Consider the following 15,945-nt stretch of genomic DNA (forward strand, 5'->3'; position numbering starts at 1 on the left):
GTATTTGGTATGTATCAAAAATTACATCATCAGATAGTTAAAATATCTTTATATCAGGTTTGACATATGTCAATTACAACTGGTAGTTACGTGTGCTTCAGTAAGTACAAGTAGAATACTATGAGTATTGTGACTTTTAAATACATCTCCCCAAAAAACGTATCAACACAGCTTGTTCCCCTTTAATCATGTTTGACATCACTGTATATAGAAATCAGACGATGATTATAAACACAACCTCTCAGTTAATACCTAAAGTGGCTACAATATATCTGCTTATTTTATATATATTTGAGGCTTATTGAAGTTTATATAGTAATATTATTGTGGCATTTCTTTTGATGTACATAACAGAAGTTGTACTCCTTTCTGACTCTTCCCCATTGTTTCAACTGTGTTTTTAATTACATTTAGGCTGCTTTCACAAAAACTTGTTAGGGGGGGGGGGGGGGGGGGGTCGTGAGATTTTTTGTAAAACACTAATTTTTTTTTCAAGTACCCCCCTACCATATTCCAAAATTTTTCAAGTACCCCCCCCCCCCTCCCTGCAAAAGCCCCAAATATCTCAAGTACCCCCCCCCCCCCCCTACCCGAATACATTTTCAAGTACCCCCTACCCGAATAATTTTTTTTTTGGAATACTCTTCCTGTGCGTTAACATTCCATACCAAGAACAAAACTGTACATAATACACTTAATACCAACTTTGTCCATTATATGTATAATCAATTTATATATTGTGTGTATATATATACACAAACACCAGTTTAAAAAAATGTTATGTTAACCAGTGCATTGCCTTTCCAAAAAACAACATATACTTGTAAATTAATTACACTTGGAATAACTCTTGTAAAATGATCAGCAGACCAACTGAGTCTTTGTTTTCTGTTCAATATTGTTGTAGTACATTATACTAGTAGTGTTACAGTTGAATGTCATTTTAGTTGTATTTGCAAATATTGTGATGCACATGTTATCTAAAGAGAGTTTTATACTGTATTGTTCCAGTTCAGTTTCCTAAATGTGTGCTAAAAGAAATCAAATTGGTCTAAATAACACTGAAAAAACTCTTAATAAAATGCATTGCCATGTATCCCGTTCTTGTTTGATGTAAATTAGTTCAATATAATGTCAAAAGAAAATAAATGTATGACTCAAAAATGCCAGCTACATTTCATCTAACAGAATAGGAATCAAGTGATATATATTAGTGGTAATGATAATTAAGATGGCCTTATTATCATAGTAATTATATATCTTAATGAACCTGGTTATACATTTACCTTGTAAGAGCCTGATTATTGGACTGGTTTTGACGTTAGATTACAAAGGTGAATGCAGGATTTTAAACAAAGTCTCAGAATGTGTTTATTTAAATTTTTGATTTCCAAGTGGTAGCTCTCCTTCCAGATCTTGTGTATATAAACATGGCATTGTCATTATCATCATCATCATCATCAGACCCAATTTCTCCTTCAACTTCATCAGAGTTGGAACTAGCTGTATCATCATTCTCACTGTCACTGTCATCAGATGACAAATCACTCTCACTTTCTTTAGATTGATAATAGTGGCATCTTACAGCCTCAACTTTGTCTATTTTGTGCATTTGTGCAATTTGGAAATGTCACCGTTTCTGACAAGCGCATCCCAGTCATATTCATCAAATTTATTTCAGCATGTTGCTCCCTTTCTTTCATTCTTTTTCTTTCCCTCGTAGAGGCAAGTGTTCTCTGTTGTTCTAAATGAAGGATTGCTCCCTTATATCTCTTTCTTGACACACAGTTTCTTGCTCAATTCGTCAAGTTTCTCAACATTTTTACTTCAAGTTGACACTAACCCTTTACTATACAGGTGTTTTAGTTGTGCACGGGGTTGGAAGTCATCTGGTGGTCTTATACTACCATCCTCTCTTGTTAATGGTGTTGAGAATACATCCATATAGTGTCAAAGTTTATTTATTTATCTTTATATTTACAAGTAATAGTATATTCATGCAAAGTTGAAAAGTATGTGCAAAAAACTTATTTTACTTTTTCTCTGTTAACTCAGCTTGTGAGATATTGTCTTCTGTTTCACATGTAGCAGACGTTGCCAATATGCTAATTTTAGGAAATATTTAGAATGTGTATTTAAAAGTTTGTGTTGAAAATTATAGTCATATCTATAGGATGAAAAAGTACCTTGCACAGAAGTTTTTGATACTTGTCAAGTATGTTTTAGTGCAGGTGCATCTTTTACATTTTGATGGCAGGCTGAGATGAACCTTTTCCAACTCTCTTTTTTTTTTAACTTCCAAGAGCTGCAAATGTAAAATGTTGTCTGTCATATTTGTCTGTCATTTAATACTAGTAAGAATTTACATGAAAAAGTTACATATCATTGTGATAACCACAAACCAAAACACAGTCATGTCACAAAGAATATTTTCAGTACAGTGTAAAGGTAATTTCACACATTAAATGAACCAAATTTCAGTAGATTAGTAGTGTACATGAAAGACACTGGTAAAACAATCTGTACCACTCAATTCGCCCATTTCAATTTATCATTACATTAACAGTTTATTAAAAGAAAATTAAAATTTGACTTTTTGTTTTTCATTTTACTAACTTGTGAGCAACTGTTGTTTGTAGCCGCTGTTTTTGTTGTTGTTGTTGTTGTTGTTGTTGTTGTTGTTGTTGTTGAAAAAGGAAGACCAACGTTTTAAAAGCTTATTTTCCCATGTTTGAAAAGTCATGATGTCAATTTATTTTCAGGTACCCCCCCTACACCCCATAACATTTTTTCAGGTACCCCCCCCACACACACACACACTATCCATATATTTTTAAGTCTCCCCCCCCCCTAAATTCTCCCGACCCCCCCCCCCCCCCTAACAAGTTTTTGTGAAAGCAGCCTTAGCGGACACTTTTTCAGTATAGCCGGACACTTTTACAAAGAACTAAAACAATAAACAAACAAAAAACTCATTTTTTGTAAGAAAAGAATGTAAACGATGAACAAAAAAGCAGCAATTTGTAAATAAATGTGGCCAACTTCAAGCCCCCTGTGGGGTAATGGCTAGAACTGATTAGGTGTTGTTTAATTATACCATGAATATGGATGAGCTATTTACATAATAGTTGTTGGTAATTAGGCTATATCTTACTGCACATTTCAAATTCAATATAATTTGATATACATTGATGATAAAAAAAAAGTTCATTGGTAATAAATTTCGATAATCGATAATTTCGGTAACACTTAGTTTTTATGAGCCATTTACATAATTAAACAGACTATATTTTAAGAATGAACCCTTCAAATTTAATATAATTTGGTACATACATTGATGGTAACAAATTCCATGTACCATATCAAGTTTGATAATATAGTTTTGATTTTAATGACTCATTTGCATAATTAACGATTTTCAGTAATTAGGCTATATCTTCAAATGCATATTTCAAATTCAATATAATTTGGTACATACTTCGAGCATAACATCATTAGATAACATAAAACATGCAGTAATCTGTCATTTCAAACACGGCATTCAGATAGTCGGTCGTTTATTCTTTGTCAATGAGGTTCTGTTCACACTTTCCCATAAAGCTGATCGGCTTGTCGGGTGGTATAATAATACCCGGCCTTTGACCCGGGGTCATCCATACATGTAGTCAGTCAGACGTGACATCATGGGGTTTCCCCCAGCAGTCTGCTACTTCATTCCCAACACGACCGAGCTCTTTATGAGTCATCATTTCAAAAGCTAATACTTTTAGATGTTGACGCCATATGTATAGATGACGTCATCGGTATTATTATTAACTGAATATTTTCAGTTTACAGTTTCTGTATTAGAATACCTATAACTTTAAAGCCGTACTAATTGTAACAGGAATTGTTTTAACTGATTTGTTCGACATTATGACATTTAAAAGGATACACTCTGAACAGCATATAATCTCTCCTAGGGGTAAACTTATTTGTGTAGCTGTACTAATGATATGGTTAAATATATATAATCACATTCATTTTCATCATAAAATCATATAGTGTGCTAAATGGCGATCATGATTTCAACCTGTTATTATTGTACATCTTATGGATAAAATCAACCTCTAGTTAACAAGTACAATGTCTAATTATTGGTATTTTAACAATTTTCAATAAATATATTGTTGGCTGTACAATCAAAAAATAATACTCCAGTATACCTAGTGCTGTTTTACGGCTGTTTTGTAGCGGTATAAGGTCATAGTTATACTGAATAGAATATAAAAGTACACATATATAAACTGTATTGTTGGTCTGACATTAGGCGTAATAATTTTTTTTATGAATATGAACTTTTAGTATGATTTTAGAATGTAGAATAAATATGGTGTTATAATATTCTGTAAAAGCAAAGTAATTACAACAATTGAGAACTAAGCAAGTATATACATGTATGATATGAATAAGGGAATTTCCCGGAACTGTTAATATATGCGTGTGGGCTTCAGAGAGAGGCAGCCATCTTATGTATTATATCTACTTTCCTTTTATATAATACTTTGAAGCACGTCACAAGCATTACACATCCGTTTTCCAGTGATTCGGATCGGAGCTGGTTTCACTTCAGTTTCTTGTTAGTAACCATATCCTGTTTTACCAGCTCTAGGGTACAGATGACAGCAACTGACAGGATGATAAGCTCTGTGATGTCAACATACCCATATATGCTAATGTTTGGATGCTGGCTATTAAGCGGTACGTTCTTGTCCTTCTGTTTATAATCGCTAAGCTAAGTCATGAATAGTAAGCTTACTTTAGAATTTAACGATAACAAAGCACGCTGTTAGTGAGTAATTACAACAAGTATAAAAAGCAGATGATATTTGCCAAAAACAGTATGGTTAAAACGTGGTAACATGATATTACTATAATATACCTTTGGGGTTGTCTACTAACTTATACTAAGAAATGATATATTTAAAAATATATGTCGGTTCATTGTTCGGAACAAATCTTAGGGTTCAGTTATCATTAACTTTGATCATCTACCCCCACCCGTTCTGATGACTAAAGCCAAAGTTACTTCAGTAAAGGCCCATATTACAAAAATGAAACCCCCCCCCCCCAACCCCTGACCTCCGGGAACCCCCCCCCCCCCCATCCCGACGCAAATACACCCAACCATCCCATGTAAATTGTTTTCTATATTGTACATGTAACATACATGTATAAGATAAAATTGTTACTAAATAAGAATTTCAATACAACAGTATATTGGTATCTAAGAACACAAACTACTTTTGGTATATTTTTCTTTCGTTGTATGTGTAAGTTTTGAATATTTGATGACAATGTGTACATCAGTACACTGTACATCTTATGACTCATGTTTTGGGGGAAATACTTTGACTGAAAATATATTTTGTAATATTTCACGAAGGTGACTTCTGTTAATTTTCTGGTGTAGGCCTACATTTCATCTAGTATTAACCTGAGTAGAATGGGGAAGTTTTAATCAAATTCTCAATTATGTGTATATTTCTACTTATGGGACAGCCTTTGGTTACACTTAGTATGAAAAGGGGAACAATTAGTCTAGAATTCTAAAATGGTACAGTATTACGTTTTAAAAACTTAATTACTAATACCATGGTATTAGTAATGAAGATTTTAAAACGCAATAATGTATCAGTTTAGAATTCTAGACTAGGGAACAATCTGCGACGAAAATACATGCGTTATATATAACTACTATGTTATTCCCTAGCCTATCAAATTTCAAAGCACGAATAAACTTATAAATATCAACCCAAATTAATCACAAGATATGTAATGGTTGGCATTTCTTGGCACGCAGTTATTGAATAAGTGTCTACAACATACAGAGCACAGGTTTAAGGGACCTAGGACATGTGAATCAAAGACCAGTGTTTCTGTATAATATTACAGCCGAAAAACGATAATGTTTACATAGATGTTGAAGTAGTATTGGTTTCAAAGTTATATACAAGTTTACTTCACTTGTCGAAGTGTACAGTAAATTACTTGCAATGTTTATGATCTTATCACATTTGGATACTGACAAGCAGTCAGTGGGTTTGCCTGAATGAATAGACAACACTGTGCAAGGATTTTTCTGCCTTTCCTTGACAAAGTATTGCTTTCTTCTCAGAGATATATACTCATCAATTTTGTGTTTTGAATGAGTCCATGTAAATACCTGCAAATTATAACTATGGAAAAATGCTCATCTTTAAAGTAGAACTACTTACTGTTGTATAAGCTATATCATTCAAAAATACATGGGACTAGTATTTCCAGACAAGGCAACCACTAAAGTGCGTGCACCCTGGTGTTTACTGCAGATATTATTAAGTTTTAGAGTAACTTCGACAATGTCTGTTACTAGTTGTAGCAAATGTTGAGACAAAGTTGGAAACCAATACTACTACAACTAAGGGACCGGCCAGTTTCTTCGGCCTGGGGTGGATTTGTAGGGGGTCGTCCTGTTTTTGAAATTGGTAGTAAGGAGGGGGGGGGGTTGCTGTTTTGAAATTTTTGGATGAGTGGGGGTCATTGTGATTTGGATTTTGATGGAAGAAAAAAAATCCTTTTTCTACAATGGCATATAGCCTTGTCTGAAATGTGGTACATGTAAATATTTGTTCTTATCCCTGTTTCTTACATGAATTCTTTAATATTACTTATTAGTTCAAACATAACTATACATATACATATACATGTATTACCTGCTACCACACTAGTTACAGAACATGTCATGTAAATGTTTGGCTGTTTCACAATCAGTGCTTCACTTATATTGCACTCTGGGGCAAAAGTGAACTTGAAGGTTTCGTAATGATAATCTTCATAGATAGTTTATAAAAGAAGTTAATCTAAATTGTTCTACTCTTCGGTATGAACTTGTCAGAATGGATTAATACACTTTCTACTTTGGACACTACATGTTATTGACACTACAAATAACCACATCTCATCAGATTCCAGTTTCTATTATACACTAGATATGACCACCTAAAGTTCTCTAACATACCGGTGACTTTACTGTACATGCAATATTAATGCCCTATACCAATGTTACGGGCAAATTTTTATGTGACATGGGAAACCCATTTAAAACTTATATTTACGTCAGCTATTCGAAGCTTGGCAATATTACCTAAAAGGCTATGAATAACCTGAACATTGCCTTAATAGAAGCACAAAACTGCAGATCTGCAAGCGGGGACACCCCCCCCCCCCCACGTCACCCATGCATTCAACCAATAATCATATGCACCAACAACCTCTTTACTGTCATAATGGTATTAAACTTTTCTTAAATATTTTCATCCTATTCTAATTTGAGATGATATTGTCTTTTAAAGATGTGAAATGTTTGCCATGATAGTCTAATATTGCCTTAAACTCCAAATCTCCCCTATCAATGATACTATCATTAGATGGGCTGACCTTTACTACATGTATATAATGATGCCATTTAACTTTTTAAAAACATATAAAATACCTGTCAAATGAATATTATATATGAGGGGGGGGGGTCATCATGTTTTAGAATTAAGTGATGGTGGTGGGGGTCAGCCTGTTTTTGTATTATAAGACGTAACCTTTTCGATCAGATTATAGGACCATATTTCAATATTTCAGACATTAATTCAATTTCTTAACTCTGAGCAAATACACCAGCTCAATACATGAATTGGAATACATGTTGTTGTGTGTTGGGGGGGGGGGGGCATGTCACCGAATTAACGCATAAGACTTGACCCTCCCTCTCTTCTGTGCTAAAGATTTTCACAGGTTTTCCTCATTTTTACCTCAACAGTTGTAAAATGCACAAAATAATCAAAAATCTTTAATCAACCCAATTACCTGGCGTTGTGGTACTGTGTACATCTGCATGACGTCCGTATGTAAACAGTTTACAATATTTTCAGAGCATACATGATTGTTCGCTAACAAAAATATTACATTTGGGAGATATTGATAAAGTTTGATCCCTGCTTCAACAAATCAAAATCAGGAGATAGAAATATATCCAGTAATCTATTATAAAGGCTTTCAATGATAACAGAGAGAGAGAGAGAGAGAGAGAGAGAGAGAGAGAGAGAGAGAGAGAGAGAGAGAGAGAGAGAGAGAGAGAGAGAGAGAGAGAGAGAGAGAGAGAGAGAGAGAGAGAGAGAGAGAGGAGAGAGGGGGGGGGAGGGGGGAGGGAGGGAGAGAGAGAGAGCGAGAGAGAGTGAGTGGGAGAGGGAGAGGGAGAGAGAGAGGGGGAATGGAAGTGGGGAGAGAGAGAGAGGGAGAGAGAGCTAGAGAGAGAGGGGGGAGGGAGGGAGTGGGAGAGTGTGTGAGTGTGAGTGAGAAAGAGAGAGAGTGGAAGTGGGAGAGAGAGAGAGAGAGAGAGAGAGAGCGAGAGAGAGAGAGAGAGAGAGAGAGAGAGAGAGAGAGAGAGAGAGAGAGAGAGAGAGAGAGAGAGGGGGGGGGAGGGAGGGAGAGAGAGCCTCAATCTCGTTATTGTGAAACGTTGGTCAAAATAAAACCCACGCAACATTAGATATCATAACGGGAAAACCAACACCGTGACCTGCAGTAAGTTGATATATCGTCTTGAAAGCTAAACTCTCACGTCTGTTCATTGAAGCCAAACTATCGCCAGGTTCTAAGAAGTCAAATAATATACAGATAAAAGGAAAGAGAGAGCAGACATATACATTGTAAAGATTAATGTTTTAGAGTGAATGGTCTGATAGAAAGACCGCATAATAGAGCCCTCCGCCCCATAATACTGCTTCCTGATGGAAGGAAGGCACATGTCAAGTTTGTCGTAGGTTTCGTTATCAAAGCGCCCTCAAACACCATATTTTGTAAACCTCCACGACTCAGTAGCTGAACTATTAAAGTACGACTGAAATGAGGGTTTCTGGTGCCATCAAGTCAAAGATTTATTCTGAAGTTTTATGCATATTTTATGCATGGGGAAATTTTGTGGTGAAATAAATAAAATAATACCCAATCAAACTGTGCGCTACCACCACTTCTCCAGTAATATCTCGTGTTAAACAAATCATGTTAACACTAATAATAATGTATCCCTAATTTTTACTTCCAGTCAGTTGTGAATCACATGATAGTCACCTGACCATAGCCAATCAGCAGAAATATAACAAAGCACTGATGCGTGGCCTGATTGGTCACAAGTACAGGTAAGTCATAAATATATTATAATATAACAATGTCATTTGGTCGTTAAAATGGCTCAAATTGATTTTATTATGTTTTAACTTGGTTAAAATAGTTGCATGAACGCTTGATTACATTATCGATCGTGGTATAATGTTAATACCGACAGCATGTCTCAGAAGTTATTAATAATAGTGTGATTGTAATGTTAGCACACTCCATGTCCTTATATAAATGCGTTTCCTTGATATTATACGGGATCGAAACCTGGCACGTATAAATCGTGCCTCAATGTCAGGTTTAAATGGCTAATAAGGCTGCTTTCACAAAAACTTGTTGGGGGGGGGGGTCGGGAGATTTTTTGTAAAACCCTTTTTTTTTTCAAGTACCCCTCCCTGCCACATTCCAAAATTTTTCAAGTACCCCCCTGCCAAAGCTCCAAATATTTCAAATCCCCCCCCCCACCCGAATAAATTTTAAAGTACTCCCCACCCGAATAAATTGTTTTGGGAATACTCTTCCTGTGCGTTAACATTCCATACCAAGTACAAAACTGTACATAATACACTTAATACCAACTTTGTCCATTATATATATAATCAATTTGTATATTGTGTGTATATATATACACAAACACCTGTTAAAACAAAATGTTATGTTAACTAGTGCATTGCCTTTCCAAAAAAGCAACATATACTTGTAAATGAATTACACTTTGAATAACTCTTGTAAAATGATCAGCAGACCAACCGAGTCTTTGTTTTCTGTACAATATTGTATTAGTACATTATACTAGTAGTGTTATCAGTTGAATGTCATTTTAGTTGTATTTGCAAATATTGTGATGCACATGTTATCTAAAGAGAGTTTTATACTGTATTGTTCCAGTTCAGTTTCCTAAATGTGTGCTAAAAGAAATCAAATTGGTCTAAATATTAAACACTGAAAAAACTCTTAATAAAATGCATTGCCATGTATCCCGTTCTTGTTTGATGTAAATTTGTTCAATATATTGTCAAAAGAAAATAAACGTATGACTCAAAAATGCCAGCCACATTTCATCTAACAGAATAGGAATCACGTGATATATATTAGTGGTAATGATAATTAAGATGGCCCTATTATCATAGTAATTGTATATCTTAATGAACCTGGTTATACATTTACCTTGTAAGAGCCTGATTATTGGACTGGTTTTGACGTTAGATTACAAAGGTGAATGCAGGATTTTAAACAAAGTCTCAGAATGTGTTTATTTAAATTTTTGATTTCCAAGTGGTAGCTCGCCTTCCAGATCTTGTGTATATAAACATGGCATTGTCATCATCATCATCATCATCAGACCCAATTTCTCCTTCAACTTCATCAGAGTTGGAACTAGGTGTATCATCATTCTCACTGTCACTGTCATCAGATGACAAATCACTCTCACTTTCTTTAGATTGATAATAGTGGCATCTTACAGCCTCAACTTTGTCTATTTTGTGCATTCCTGTCACAGCTGGAATTTCATAGTTGGAAAGGTACTTATCAAGTTCTTTCACTTTCAATTTGGAAATGTCACTGTTTCTTTGTTTGTAGCTGTTGTTGTTGTTGTTGTTGTTGTTGTTGTTGTTGATGATGTTGAAAAAGGAAGACCAACATTTTAAAAGCTTATTTTCCCATGTTTGAAAAGTCATGATGCAGGTACCCCCCCCCCCCCTACAACCCATAACATTTTTTCAGGTACCCCCCCCACACACACACACACACTATCCATATATTTTCAAGTCCCCCCCTAAAATCTCCCCCCCCCTAACAAGTTTTTGTGAAAGCAGCCTAACACGCTTTTAACTATATGTAGTAAAGGATAGCAACCATTACTGTGTATACTCACCTTGACTTAAAAGAAAATAAGAAACCGGAATAGCATATATAACACTAATTTATCTATGTTACAGTCTTTCAATATTGTGAACATAATCTTGAATTCACAACTGTTACACTACAGTTTGTCGTTTTGTTGTCGTCACGTTAGATTCAGGAAAATTACGTGTGATCCATATACACATCGTATGTAGGTATTGTCTGTCTCACTCGGACGGTAATTCTCCTCTTTAAACACAAATAGATTTGGTGACGTAGAGTGTGAACACGGACCTTGGATTGAACACTGCCAGCAACGACAGTTAGAAAAGCGGGTTTTATCGGAGGTAATTTCCTTTATTATGTTATATTTAATCAAGTCAATTAAAAATGATGTTTACGCCAGCAGTTGTTGTATCTGAATATTACCTTTGGTGTTATTCGTGTTCGTTTCCATGGAGTCTGATCAATTATCATGACTCCAAAAGGTGGGCATACTTAAAGTCGCAATGTGGCCGAGACATTGGTATCTAAATGGAAATTTTAATTCATAAAATAACATAAGTTTAATCATGTGCGCTTATAGAGGCTGACATGAATTGTATGCTCCCCTGGGAGTTCAGGAAGTATTAATTATGTTTAGATACTTGAACTACTGATGTTTGGGGAAACGACATACGCATATGCGCACAAAGGTGTAGTGATTGGCTGTTTTACCAAGTTTATGCACAGATTACTTTCTTACAAAAGTCTGGAGTTAATGTCATATCTTCTCTTGATTCATACATACTGACTTGGTCTATGTTGTTTGACATTCCTTTTCGTAACAGATATACCTAGTTAAAATGTTTAGAATAGTTGTTTAGAATTAATTTCATCTTTAAGTCTTGAGATTGGTGTAATATTGAGTCGATCGCTAATGTCAAAGTTACCCCATGATTTGAATATAATATGACAATTTCTATATTTGATGTATCAAACAGTTGACTCTGTCAAATATCATATTATTGTATTTTGAAAATCAACCAGGGAAGTGTTTTTCTCTTTCCCGCAGATATACCACGCCACCAACGGTACGAATTGGACAAATAATGATGACTGGCTAAACGAAGCTGTCGATCACTGTATGTGGCATGGTGTATGTTGCAATCATCAGGGCCTCGTTTTCAAAATATTACTTGTGAAAAACAATCTGAACGGTTTACTACCTGATTTGTCTCGCTTTCAGTTTCTGAAAGAATTGAACGTAAACTCAAATTATCTAAAAGGTGAATTTAATCGTTTTCTGAAATCTAATATGACATATCTGGAGAAATTGACAATCTCCTTTAATCAACTTTCCGGGAAACTACTGGGCAGTCTGATAAAAAATATGCCACTTCGTTTTGTTCAACTAAGTACCAACATCGATATTGATGGTGAACTGCCTGTCGAACTTTGTGAGAAGACCAACCTAACCGTGCTTAGTGTTGGCGAGACGTCAGTCACGGGTCCTATACCCGAATGTTTGGGTGAAAACAAAGATTTCCTCAGGTTTCTTGATTTTGAATATACGAAAATGCGAAGTCGGTACCCTAAGTCGCTCACATATTTACGTCATTTCCGGTCAATGCACATGTCAGGAATGGGTCTTTATGGGAAATTACCCTCAAGCTTTGGACAGAATTACACCAATCTTGTTGAAATATTCATGGAAAACAACAATCTCAGCGGATTTCTTCCAGAAACTGTCGGATATATGACGAATCTCGCGCGGTTTGATATTGCGTCTAATAATTTCCAGGGGAAAATGCCCGAAAATTTGACACATTTACCAAATCTTACCCAAGTAAGGTTGAAAAATAATAGTTTTAATGTTCTACCAACCACATCGTTCAGAAGTAAACAACTGAGATTACTAGATATGTCTGAGAATCCTCTACAAACCAACGTATCTGCCATTCTGTGGTTACTGACTAACTCTCCCTTTGTTAGCTGGTTGAACGTCTCCAGTTGTCTTCTCCAAGGAGAGATAGACGTAAAACTGTACTCTTTCGAATATCTAAACTACATCGACTTTAGTCATAATAATTTAACGGGTCCAATTCCAAACCTAAAGGATGACATGCCATTCTTGACTACTTTTATTTTGTACAATAATGACTTGAGTGGTGAGGTGCCAAGGTCATACATTAAATTCACAAGTTTGCGTATGTTTGATATCCGTAGAAATCCAAAGATGCATAGCTATAATAGACGTCTGGGTGGAATGTTTTCTGTGCATATAGGAAACATGGTTGCTGTAGCCAATAGGAATTTTTCTTGTCCTGCAGTAAGTCTTTTGAAACAAGACTTAGGAGAATGCATTGTCCAATTAGATCCCTCGTATTATTCATATGACCACTGCACTTGTAATGAACACCATTTCGGCGAAGCTGGTCGTTGTAGACCATGTATGGAACATGGTACTTGCAGTGGCCGTGACGTCATTAGCAATATGACGTATGACGTAAACTATTGGCCGTCTAAGTCACCGGATAATGCAACAGTGTTCGAACCATGTTCTGTCTCAAAAGTCGAGAAACCAGTATGCAACGTGGAAGGTACGTGTCAATGTTATTTGGAAATTGACAAGGAGAGTAAAAAAGAAGTTGTGAAATGTGAACAATCCTGTGTTTGCAGAGAAAATCACACAGGTCGAAAATGTTTGGATTGTATTAGTGAGGAGTACTATCACGACAGTAGTCAAACATGTAGACCCTGTTTTGAAGACAAACACAGTTCGTATAAAGTTCTTGCTGGCATCTTCAGTGTAACAGTCTTAGTTGTCGTCCTGGCTTGGATTGTACGTTGGCGCGTCAAAGAACAGTCTGTATATCAATTTATTCCAACTACTGCATTGCAAGTGGCAGCTTTAGTTGTACATCTCATACTGTGTGTATTTGGGTACACACCATTTTGGGGGTTTCAACTTACCTTTGTGGTCATCGTTACCAACCTATCAGGGATTGGTAGTAATGCACAGGGGGTTATCAATGGAATGGTATTCCATATTCAATTACTTGAAGCTATTTTACATACATACCCCGTTGCACCTGATGAAATTTATAAAGTGTTGTATTTGATACGGGATGCATTCAGCTTTCAATTTTCTAGTATGGCGTGTGTTTCCCCTAAACTGTTTAAACCACCGGGCCACTTGATTGTTATGTTAGTTTTACCGGTAGTAAGTGTTGTTTTCATTCTTTGTTTGGTTGGTATCACAGCTGTCGGTTATTATGTCTTTAATTTTCGTATGAAGAGAACAACCTGCGAAGAAAGACGTCTACTCATACCGAAATCAAAAGAGAAAGACTGGCAACCATTTCATACATTTTCATACCAGTGCGGAGGTATAGCCATTTTTATCTTGAGTCTTCTCTATTTTCCAATCATAAAATTGTCGCTGATGGCGCACTCTGTGTGTGAGGTTGAAAAGGCGACGGGTGTGTCTTACATGCATAACTATCAAACTGTACCATGTTACAGCACCTTATGGATGGAGTATTTGGTACTGTCATCCTTTTCCTTGGCCATATATGGTATATTTATGCCAATCATATTTTGTATTTTATTGAAAGTGTACATACCAAGGAGACGGATGCTTTCTCATATTGATGACAAGTCCGAAAATAGTCAACTTGCCTTTGATAACATCAATAGTTTTCTTGGACGTTTTTTCAATCCTTACAAAGTAGGTTTTGAATACGTTGATGTTGGCTTCTTGTTTCGCAAGTTGTTACTAGCCGTGTTGTTGGCATCTGTGCCCTCTTATTCTGTCATCCAGCCTGTCAGCGTCATTATAGTGTTTGCAGTCTGTCTTCAACTACAACTTCGATATCGCCCATATTGCAGTGATCTCGAGAATTACCTAGAGGAAACTTCACTTTGGATTTTACTTTTCACTGTTGCATATGCAGGGTTTTTGGACTTCGCCAATGTAACATTGACAGACGGTCAACTTGCTGTTATCATATTGGTATATATTGTGGTCGCTGTCAATTGTTTCATCATGGTATTATATATCGTCGCCCTTCTCTTCAAGTTATCACGTGGTATATCTGCAGGATGTTGCAGAGCCAAGACTCACGCAGCTTAAATATTAGGATTTGGTAACTGGAGAGAGTTTGGTCAATGAGGGCGCCCTGGTTCATGGTTTGTGGCATCTAAGGATAGTTTTGGAGTAAAACGGATCGGTGTGACTTGGAACATTTGATTATCACAGTGGTGGTGGTAAACGTTAAGACTCAAATAAATACATCCCAAATATCAGACTTTAACTTTAAGACAGATATGCACCAATGGCCATGTACATCAGTAGGGGAGGGGGGTTCCACAGGAATTTAAGTCTTCTCTTTATTTATTGCCATCGGATTTGATTAATAGTTTACGTTTCATGTTAAAACTTAAGAGTTTTCATTCAGGGTGGTCACATGTTTTTCTTTGAAAAGCAAACTAATTTTATATACAGCAGACACAGTACCTGTGTAAAGCTTGAGCAGAGGATGTGTAAATGTGGCCAGTAACGTTTATAGTTTTACATGTGAATTAGTTGAGTATTTGAGAATGATTACAGACAAGCTAGTGTGTATATATATATATATATGTGTGTGTGTGTGTGTGTGTGTGTGTGTGTGGATAAAAACACTCACTATCAAGTACGATTTCAAATTATACATACGGAAGTCTAATTCTGAACTTGACGCATTGTTTTAAGTTTTTCATATTTCGCTACTACTTCATTGAATATGTATGGAGTGCAATGAAGTATCACAGTGATATATTTTTATATTCAATTGTCAAACTTTTATTTAGTGAACAAAGCTATAGCTGTCGTTGGAATAAAATGGCATTTCAAAGTATAATTTACATGTTTTGTTCTAGAGAGTTATATCT

The 15,945-nt window shown here is 35.8% G+C and overlaps 1 protein-coding gene across 1 annotated transcript; it reads left to right on the forward strand.

The window, feature by feature from the left end:
* Window positions 1–4,524: 4,524 nt before the first annotated feature.
* On the forward strand, window positions 4,525–15,666 carry LOC144447826 (uncharacterized). The gene is made up of 4 exons (XM_078137931.1): window positions 4,525–4,740; window positions 9,116–9,209; window positions 11,297–11,378; window positions 12,086–15,666. The coding sequence occupies exons 1-4, from the start codon at window positions 4,659–4,661 to the stop codon at window positions 15,146–15,148; spliced, it is 3,321 nt and encodes a 1,106-aa protein (XP_077994057.1). The 5' UTR covers window positions 4,525–4,658; the 3' UTR covers window positions 15,149–15,666.
* The last annotated feature ends 279 nt before the right edge of the window (window positions 15,667–15,945 follow it).

This window comes from Glandiceps talaboti, chromosome 16 (genome assembly GCF_964340395.1).
Source record: "Glandiceps talaboti chromosome 16, keGlaTala1.1, whole genome shotgun sequence".
NCBI lineage: Eukaryota > Metazoa > Hemichordata > Enteropneusta > Spengelidae > Glandiceps > Glandiceps talaboti.